The sequence below is a fragment of the Citrus clementina genome, unplaced genomic scaffold (assembly GCF_000493195.1).
Source record: "Citrus clementina cultivar Clemenules unplaced genomic scaffold, Citrus_clementina_v1.0 scaffold_1, whole genome shotgun sequence".
NCBI lineage: Eukaryota > Viridiplantae > Streptophyta > Magnoliopsida > Sapindales > Rutaceae > Citrus > Citrus x clementina.
This window is the reverse complement of record NW_006263303.1, coordinates 20,719,413-20,729,891: the sequence shown is the minus strand read 5'-3', so window position 1 is coordinate 20,729,891 and position 10,479 is coordinate 20,719,413. Positions and strand designations below refer to the sequence as shown.

Sequence of the window (10,479 nt, the reverse complement as noted above, 5' to 3'; positions counted from 1 at the left end):
CTTGGCCATGCCAATCCTAAAATCTTGGAGGCCTTAAAACGCAATGATTTTATTGACTTTTCTAGTTGGTCTAAAGCACCCCGTATTTGTGTTTCTTGCCAATTAGGCAAGAGTTGTAGGAAATCTTTTAATTTATCTAATAATAAAGCAGATTTTCCTTTACAAAAAGTGCATTGTGATATATGGGGTCCAGCTCCCATTACTTCTACTCAACATTTTCGTTACTATGTATTATTTGTAGATGATTATTCACGTTTTAGTTGGTTATATCCCTTAAAACAAAAATCTGATTTCTTGGAGTGCTTCTTGAAATTTCAGAAACAAGTTGAAAAGCAATTGGACAAAAAGATCACAATATTTCAAAGCGATGGAGGAGGGGAATTTAATTCTACAGCCTTCATCAAACATCTTGAAAATTTCGGTATCACAAGACAAATTTCTTGTCCATACACTCCGGAGCAAAATGGTGTTGCCGAGAGAAAGCATAGACACATCAATGAGACAGCCTTGACGATGATGTTTCATGCTTCTTTGCCACTCAAATTCTGGGTGGATTCTTTTCTTGCAGCCACTTATATCATTAACAGGCTGCCTCTTTCACCTTTAAAAAATAAAAGTCCTTATGAAATTCTTTTCAAAAAATTACCGGACTATAAAGGGTTAAAAGTCCTAGGTTGTAGATGTTTTCCTTATCTTCGGGATTACAGTAAAACAAAATTTGATAAAAAATCATATCCATGTGTTTTCATAGGCTATAGTCCCCTCCATAAAGGATATCGTTGTCTACAACCTGAGACTAATCGTGTATATATATCAAGGCATGTTGTATTTGATGAAAATTATTTACCATTCAAAAAATTAACATCATTTTTTAATGTGTAGGAACATAGTACATTGACCACCTTCCCTCAACAAGATGAGTGGCTCCCAAATAATTCTCTCAATTGTGAGAATCTTAATGATTCACATGCTGTCAAAGTAAACAATTGTAAAGGCGCTACAATATCAACACCACATGTGCAATTCATGCCCCACAAGCACGTGAACTTGGACAACAACTCAAATGCTACTTCTCCAATTATTTCAAATTTCCCACAAGAGAATTTAGAAGACAATTTGAATTCAGCAACTCCACACGACAAGTCAGAAGCAATTCCAAATATTTTGGAGTCTCCACATGCAATGCAACCTTTGACTACAAACGATTCAAATTCTAGTAGTTCACATGCAACTGAACCACTTAATTTGTCCAGAAATACGGACAACAGCCCTGCCACAAATTCACAACCAGATTATCCTGACATATCCAATTGCTTATTTGTGGAACTTAAGATACCAAACACAGCTGTGGAACCGCAAAGCCTAAATACTCATCCCATGATGACACGCAATAAACTCAAACAAAATCCTAAATTAGCCCTTCAAGCCAGCCACAGTAGAGAAATTGAACCCAAAACACTCAAAACTGCCTTAAAGAATCCACTTTGGACTCAAGCTATGAAAGAAGAGCTTCAAGCATTGCATCAAAATCAGACATGGGTCCTTGTGCCGCAGCCTAACAATGTTAATGTCATCGGATCGAAGTGGGTATATCGTATCAAATACAGAGAAGATGGAACCATTGATCGCTATAAAGCTCGATTAGTTGCCAAGGGATTCACACAGGTTCCAGGAGTCGACTTCGATGAAACCTTCAGTCCCGTTATAAAGGCCACAACTATTCGCCTTATCCTTGCAATTACTGTGAGCTCAAAATGGCTTATCAAGCAGCTAGATGTTCGCAATGCTTTTCTTCATGGACTATTAAAGGAGACTGTCTACATGGAGCAGCCTCCTGGGTTTCGCAATTCACGTCATCCAGCATATGTTTGCAAGCTTAAAAAATCGCTCTATGGCCTGAAACAGGCACCTAGAGCGTGGTTCGAATGTCTTTCTCAAGCCTTAATTTCTCTTGGATTTTCTAGTAGCAAAGCTGATAGCTCTTTATTTATATTTAATAACAAATCCATTCTTATACTTATATTAATTTATGTTGATGATGTGATCATTACAGGAAATAATGAGAAGGAAATTCAATCAATCATCAACAATCTGAGCTCAAAGTTTGCTTTAAAAGATCTTGGCAACCTACATTACTTCCTAGGCATTGAAGTTCAACAATTCACGCATGACATCTTTCTATCTCAAGCGAAGTACACTAAAGACCATCTTTCCAAGGCAAGAATGCAGGATTGTTCTCCTATCAACACGCCGATGGCAATACGATCAATACTGTGTTCGGATGATAATGAACATGTGGATGCAACCGAATATAGAGGCCTTATTGGAAGCCTTCAATATCTCACCTACACAAGGCCCGATATCACATTTGCTGTCAATCGAGTCTCTCAACACTTCCAAGCGCCAACAAAAGCCAACCTCAAGGACGTGAAAAGGATCCTTCGTTACCTTAAAGGTACCCTTGACTTTGGCCTTAGATTTTTGTCTCAAAGCTCTCTCAAGCTCTATGCCTTTTCCGATTCTGATTGGGCTGGATGTCCGATAACAAGACGAAGTACAACAGGATTTTGCATTTATCTTGGAAGCAACTGTATCTCTTGGAGCTCCAAGAAACAACACACAGTCTCTCGCTCAAGTGCCGAAGCCGAATATAGGTCCATGGCCTCTGCCGCTGCCGAGTTAACATGGCTCACATATCTCCTTAATGACATTGGGTTCTGTATTCCAAAAGCACCCACACTTCTCTGTGACAATTTGAGTGCAATTCATATGACTAAGAACCCAGTGTTTCATGCTAGAATGAAACACATTGAGCTTGACATGCATTTTGTTCATGAGAAGGTTGCTAAAGGGTCATTATTTACACAATATGTGCCTTCTCATCTTCAGATTGCAGACACTCTTACAAAACCTTTGGGGAAGCACCAATTTCTCACGCTACGAACCAAGCTAGGCGTTCATCGCATGTCACTGCCTAGCTTGAAGGGGGCTGATAAGGACAAGTCACAAGCAACAAATATGGTAGCTTGTGCCGCCATGGCAAGAGGATTTCCAACATCTTGTCTAAGCCATAATTGATGGAAAATATGATAAGGACAAGTCACAAGCAATAAATATGGTAGCTTGTACCGCCATGGCAAGAGGATTTCCAACATCTTGTCTAAGCCATAATTGATGGAAAATATGATAAGGACAAGTCACAAGCAACAAATATGGTAGCTTGTACCGCCATGGCAAGAGGATTTCCAACATCTCGTCTAAGCCATAATTGATGGAAAATATAGCAGCACATGTCATGGTGGATTCATCACAACGGCTAGTTGATTATTATAATTATTGTAAATATTGTCTTTCCTTGTACAACATCTTGAACGTCTTTATATATTTGTAAAAATCAAGAATTGTAAAAGTAACAAAACAATTCCTATTTTCACCATATTCAAGCATCTCAAATATTTTCAAGAATAATCACGACTTGCCATTTGTCAGTTTCTAATGTGTCCCTTTTTGGGACCATCCATACAATCCACAACATTTAAAATAAAGAATTTGTGGGTCCTTTTGAGGGATCTACTAATCCTGCTAAATTGGGTGCTGAATGGATCCCATCATCCCAAAGAAGGTAAATATGTTTACTTAATTCAGTCTTAAGAGGCTTGAAAATGGGGAAAAACTTAAGAGGCTTGAAAAACAGATCGACAATTTGTTGCTTGACAAGGAAGTGTATTGGAAACAAATATCTAGAGCTGATTGGCTGCTCGAGGGAGATAAAAACACTATTATTGCTCAAGGGAGATAAATGTTATAAATAGAAATTAAAATAACAAATTTAAATATTAAAAATAAGATACACACACACACACACACACATATATATATATATATATATATATATATGTTTTGGTGTGAAAAAAAATTAATAATAAGATATTTTTCTTGTGCTTTTTTAATTTTATATTGTATATTTATTATAAGAAAATGTTTATAAAATAATAAAGAAATTAGAAGAAAAATATTTTATTATTAATTTTTTAACTAAAAGGACCACAATTTGGAACAATATTATTTGGCGACACATTTTCTAGCTAGGCATGAGTAGCTAGCTAAATAGCCAGCACGACCTTCATTTATTACAACTGCTCAAATATACCCGATGGAAAATCAATAGCATGACGTTAATCTTCAGATCGCAAGGGGTTCCGTCAGCAACAAGGCAACTTGGCGTTTCATCATCAATGAATGGGTGTAGCGATCATGACCATCGTCGTAGATAAAATGGCCTGAACGTGCGAAATAAAGAACCCGCTGAAGCGTAGGTAACGAGGCAGTCGTTGGGTTGAGAAGCTCCTCATTTATATCTTTCCAACTGTCAGCAACTTCTAACAACAACTCTTTAACTGCCTCTTCCTCGGAGACGCCATGTTGATTCTTGTAGCACTCAACTGCTGAGGGAATATGTCCTCTCTTTTGCTCAAACTACATCACGGATGCATATGAATTGGTTATAAGAGAACTAAAAAAAAATCATCAGTTAGCTAACTTTTTTTTTTTTCCTTGGGCATATATGTTACGTGTTGTTATGTGTTAAAAGAGAGTTGAAAAGAAATGCAGCCGCAGAGACCGAATGGTTTTCAACAACCTTTATTTTACTGACAATTTCTAAGTTTGAATCTCGAGAAGCTAGGTGTTAGAAAAATTGATTTGGGCTTCACCCACATCTCTACCTTTAAAATAGATAAATAAATTATGTACTATGATGACGCGCCTTAAGATACATTACAAAATTTCTCTTCGAGAGTAGTGGTGAATATAGTCTTATTGAATTGAATTATAATGTAGAATGAAAAGTATTATTTACCTTATAACCTGCTATGTCATCCATGAACCTGACAATGGTTTGTGTCGCTTTAACACTCTTAGCGTTTTTAAGAATGCATTCAAAATTGTCCTTCGTTGCAATAAAATCACCCAAATCAACGAAGGAAGCGACTGCTACCGGAAGAAAACCGATACTTCTTAATGCAACTGATTTGTATTCATCGAAGCTTGGAATATAACCTTTATATAACCACTTGGCTTCGGTAAAGTACAACATAATTAATTCTTGCATCTGAGCAACATAACCCAAGTCAATAATAATCACCTTGCAAAATCATATAACATGAAATTGATTATTAATAAAGTAAGGAAAATGATGTTGACCCGGGACAAACCCTGAAATTGCGTCAAATGACGCCATTTCGGCTCTTAATTTTTTTTGTTTTCAAGTGTTATTGAACGACGACGTTTCTGTTTCAATTTTTATTTGTTCTTATTTGCTTTCAACGAAGTCGTTTTGGTTTGTAAATGGCAGCCTTCTTCTTCCTCTTTCTTTAACCCAGCTGAACCTTTTCTTCCTCCTTTTCTTCGTTCTCTTAACAGCACTGTTTCTGCTTGAATTATTTTTTTGTTTGTTTGTTATGATTTGCTGTGAACGAAGTCGTTTTGGTTTGCAAATGGTAGTCTTCTTCTTCCTCTTTATTTAACCCAGCTGAAACAAGTAATTAATTAAGCTTCTTCTCTCTTTTTTTCTTTTTAAAATTTTTATTTGTTTAGGGGTGGGTAAATTTTAATTATTAGATCTAAAAAAAACTTTTTTTTTTTTGGGTGGGGGTGTTTTGAATTTGTGCAATGTGCAAGTGGTCATTGATAGCTAGAAGATTACCAGCAAGCATAGATAATAAAATAAAGAATTATTAGAATACACACATCAAGCAGAAGTTACTTAACCATGGCCTTGACCCTCAAACTCACCGCCCTCTCAGCCAAATTCATAACCATAATAATTTCAACAAATAGACTATTAATAATAATGAAGAAATAATGCATAGTAGCACCCATTAACAAGAAATTCTCGACTTAGAGCTATCCATTCGACTTTCTTCTTCTGGATTTGTGGACTCAAGACCACTGCAGCAACGACAACAGCCGCAGCAACAGAAGCAAGTTGTTGGTTACAACAAGTTTTTTGAAGTGAAGCAAGCAGTTTGTTTGTGTTGGCAATTGGGTTTTGGGAGAAGTAAACTGTGTAAGAATTGTACTCAAAATTCTAGTATGGTGAAATGAAGAGGAAGAGAAAACAGATGGGTTCTGGGCTTTTGGCATTGCTTTTGCCTTAAGCGTGAGAATTTTGCCTTTTGAAAAACGGCGTCGTTTTAGATCTCTTTCAGGGTTTGACTCGAGGCAAACATCAATGCTGATAAAGTAATTGCTTACCGTCTGTTTTGCATATGATATGCCATACGATCTTCATTCCTTTGCCAATTCTTCCTCAGCTTCTCTATAAATATCTAAGAGTGCCTTGAAAATAAATTTCATGTATTCTGGCAGTGTATCGATGAGGCCAATGTCCCATCTGAAAAAATCAATTATAATTGTTATGTTAGCACGTTCTTAAGAAAATATATAAGCGATAAAATTAATTTATTTCTAATAAAAGTATATTATGAATTAAATATCCAATCAAAGAATTATATTATAGGGTTATTATTGTTTACTTCAAGAGTTGTAAAATATCAAATGACTATAAGAAGTATCATTTCCTATCATTTTACTACTTTTTCGTTAAAACCATTAGTTGATTAGTAAAATATCAATTTTTTGTTTTACGGTAAAATTAACAAATAGAGGTATCAAATAAGAGACAAAAATTATTGGCATGCTCTTTAATTGTAAAATAATGGTTTTAACCATGACTTTATGAATAACCCTAAATTTATCGTAACTATAAAAATGGTGCATTAACAAAATACTCTTGGATATTTTTCTTAAAAAAACACACAACTTATTCTAAAAAAAACACTTAAAGTTTATTTACAGAATCAACATTTCCATATTTAATTTTTTTTCTTCTAGAATAGATTGTGAGTTTTTTTGGGCAAAAATTTATAGGGTATTTTTGTCAATTCACTACTTTTATAGTCATAATAAATCAAGGGTTATTCAAAAAATTATGGTTAAAACTATTATTTAAGAATTCATCTTTAAAACTATTATTCATAATTTTATGTATACTATTGGATACCTCTATTGTGCATTTTATCATAAAGAGTAAAATTCATATTTTATTAATTAACTAACGATTCTAATAGAAAAGTAGTAAAATAAAAGGTTTTACAAAGTTATAGTAGTAAAATGATGGGGAACAATACTTCTTGTACTTATTTGATATTTTATCATTCTTGAAGTAATGAAACGATAATAATCCTTTATTATATAGGCATGGGGTCTTGTTAAGTCAAATCATGTATAACATACAGCAACCGTAATAGTCACTCATGATGTCCCCATTATTTAGGTTATTGTAACCTATAAAATACAGATAATGCAACTTAACAACTACTAAATAGGGATGTATATGATTTTATAACCTTGTGACTGCTTCAGTAAAAAGTGTGAGCTCCTCAAAAGTACTGTAAGCATCAAATGTGTCGTCTATTATGGATATCATGCATATCACTTTGGATGCAAAAGTTCTACCAAATGCCAATTTGGGCTCATAGGACACTCCTAATAACATCCAGATATATATCTCCACTATTCTATCTCTTGCATAAGGCACCTTTTTAGGGAAGCCTAAATCGTTCCACCACCTGAAATTCAATTTTAAATCTAATTAGATAGATATTTTTCGATATTATAAAGTGGTCACTCTAACAATCGTTATTTCTGTAGTATATAAGAAATACAAAGAAGAACACAATTTGGTTTCATCTTTTAAGGAAGTAGCAAGGGAATTATGAAAACTCGAGGGATATGTGGCAAAAGTTAAAAATTTTAAAGAGAAGTTGGAAATCTTTCATGTTATATTTGGAGAATTTGTTTCATGAAAAAAAAAAGAGAGAAATTTACATGATTTATTTTTATTGTTTTGTACTTTCATCTAATCAATGAATTTATATCACATCCGTTCTTAAAAAAAATTATAATTGTATCATTACTCTTTCATTATACACATTATCCTCCAAACGCTATAACTTTTTATTATTATTATTATTAGCAACAAGCACATAATATACAAAAACTATAACCACTACCACTGTTGACAAATCTAGAATACATAAAAATTTTACTGCAAACTAAAAATCTTGGTTTGGTATTAATAAATAAATAAATAATAATAATAACTATTATAAGATATTTTGCCTTTGATTATACAAGGGGGAACTGGTAAAATATGATTTCTCTTTCTAGGGAAAGTGACAATCTCCCATTTCAAAACAACACCAATAATAGGCTTTTCCACGTTGAAAGAATATATATGAAGTTACCTGGTCATGATACTTGCTTCCTTCTGGTGTGCTGCTTGTAATATATTAAAGTCTAACTTTGCAAACTTGAGCAAAGTTTCATCATGCAAATCATCCCTTGAATAGATATCCAAAAAATACCTTGCCTCTAACCTTGCTGCGGCTTTACGGAGAGGAATTTGCAGAGAATGACGTATTTGTTCAGCAAGATTAGAGTTTACATGAGAATGATCAGATACAGATATTACTGACTTAAGGTGAGTGGTAGTGAAAACAATGGCTTCATCTAAAATGTCTTCTCCCCGAATTGCTAGGTATGCTGCCTCGTACAAACTCAACATGCCTCGTATATCGTTGATCAATGATTCCTTGAATTTACCTTCATCATCTTTGAACTTCTCAAACACATCTGATGACCATATTCAAAAGAGGCGAGCTAGTCTCGATTAGTGTACATGCTTAAATTTAATTTGATAATCAACAATAATCTTGTAATTAACATAAATAGTTTAATTAACAAAATGAGAAACTATTGCATACCACATGAAATCTTAACTCCTTGCTGTCTAAAAAGTCGAAAACGAAGAGAAACAACGTATAGATCATCACTGTCAAGATCATGAGATACCTTTCCCAATTCATCTTCAATCTCTTTTTCAAAATGATAAGCGACACCTAGTCGTTGTACTGCATCAATCATGTGTAGTTTTTGGGCAAGCTTATTGGCAGTAGTGGTTATCATCCTCCTGACCTCTTGCTTCAGTGCTGCGTGCTGTTCTTGAGTTGCAGCGTCAATTGTCTGCAAACGCAAGAAATTACTTAATATTAATGCATTACGTATGTCTAACAAACGATTACATATGACATATGATTGTACATCGATTGGGCTTGCCTCTCTGATAATTAATGAGATATTTTGATATTGCAATTTTTTAATTACCTCGACATCGGCAGCGGATTTCAGGAAATGGTTTCCCCATAAAGTAGGATGAAAATCTGCAATGGGACGAACAGTTTCTTCAGTTGAACTGGAAACTGCTGCTAGAAGTGGAATAGACATATCTTTCATTCCGTTTCAGACAAACCAAATACAACTATATAGTTTGTTTTTAAGAGTAGGAGTTGCAAAAACCTCAAGACACAAATGCTCTATATATAGAGAGAAACGATGAGGTAGTGGAACACTTTCGTTGGTACTTTGTCATGTGCTCAGTAGTGATCCTACGTTGGGATCATTAAATTTAATATTAAAAAAGCCAATGGATCTGATTGGGGGATGCATTATTAAACCATATGATAAAATACTCTTGGACCGTTATCTCAACATATTATGGGTGCGTTTGAGATTAAGGTTAGACAGCTGCAGCTTAAAAGTTATAGTAGTAAAGTATTTTGTAAACACTAGCTGCTGTAACTTGAAAATTATGTTGATATAATTTTTCACTTGTATAATAGAGAATCTATTATATCTTTAATAATTTTATTAAAATTATTATTTAAAATTTATATTTACTACATATTATTAACTTTTGTTTCATATTTACAGCTTTTTTTCCACTGCAGCTGTAGTTTAAAAAGTACAGCATCTCAATCCCAAATGCAACCTAAGATGATTGCGATCATTTTACATAAATTTTTAAATTTAGAATTTGTTTTTGAGGTAATGATAGAGAGTTAACTCTAACTGTATCTCTAACTCTATACAAAAATACATATATAAAAATTAAAATAGTAATAAAGTTATATTAAATTTTATCTTAATCACAAACTGGCCACAAAAATTTATCTTGATCAGATTGAGGTGGGGTTCATTGATGATAGGGATCCATATCATTTTTCAGCTTTCGTATGCAACTTGCATATTGTCATATTGTGCGTACATTAACTAACTACTCAGCGTAACGACCGTAAATTATTTTGAAAACCTATCTCTGTTTTAATTTCACAATAATAATATTCCAAGAAGGCCATAATTATTTAACTTACATTTATTTTAAGAGTAATGATATAGCCACAAACTCTTGTAGAAACTTATTTTGTATAAACTGATGTGACATGATAAAATTTGTTGAATTAAATATCACTTGGCCCACATAATTTGTTTTTATTATTTTATATTTTCATTCAACCAATGAATTAATCTCACGTCAGTTGGTACAAAATAAGTTGGTACAGGAGTTTGTGGCTGTAT

The 10,479-nt window shown here is 33.8% G+C and overlaps 1 protein-coding gene across 1 annotated transcript; it reads right to left on the bottom strand.

Annotated features, from left to right (window-relative positions):
- Nucleotides 1-4,182: 4,182 nt before the first annotated feature.
- On the bottom strand, nt 4,183-9,414 carry LOC112095728 ((E)-beta-farnesene synthase-like). Its single transcript, XM_024177836.1, has 7 exons — nt 9,229-9,414; nt 8,829-9,087; nt 8,310-8,697; nt 7,410-7,631; nt 6,301-6,394; nt 4,859-5,143; nt 4,183-4,476 (listed from the first exon to the last, which is right to left on the bottom strand). The coding sequence occupies exons 1-7, from the start codon at nt 9,355-9,357 to the stop codon at nt 4,183-4,185; spliced, it is 1,671 nt and encodes a 556-aa protein (XP_024033604.1). The 5' UTR covers nt 9,358-9,414.
- Between the last annotated feature and the right edge of the window lie 1,065 nt (nt 9,415-10,479).

Bases quoted from the DNA above. Each gene is read 5' to 3' on its own strand.
- LOC112095728 (XM_024177836.1), bottom strand. From the start codon at position 9,357: ATGAAAGATATGTCTATTCCACTTCTAGCAGCAGTTTCCAGTTCAACT. The intron at 9,088-9,228 runs GTAATTAAAAAA...TTGCGTTTGCAG, and splicing joins AATCCGCTGCCGATGTCGAG to ACAATTGACGCTGCAACTCA. The intron at 6,395-7,409 runs GTTATAAAATCA...TGATTTTTTCAG, and splicing joins TTTACTGAAGCAGTCACAAG to ATGGGACATTGGCCTCATCG.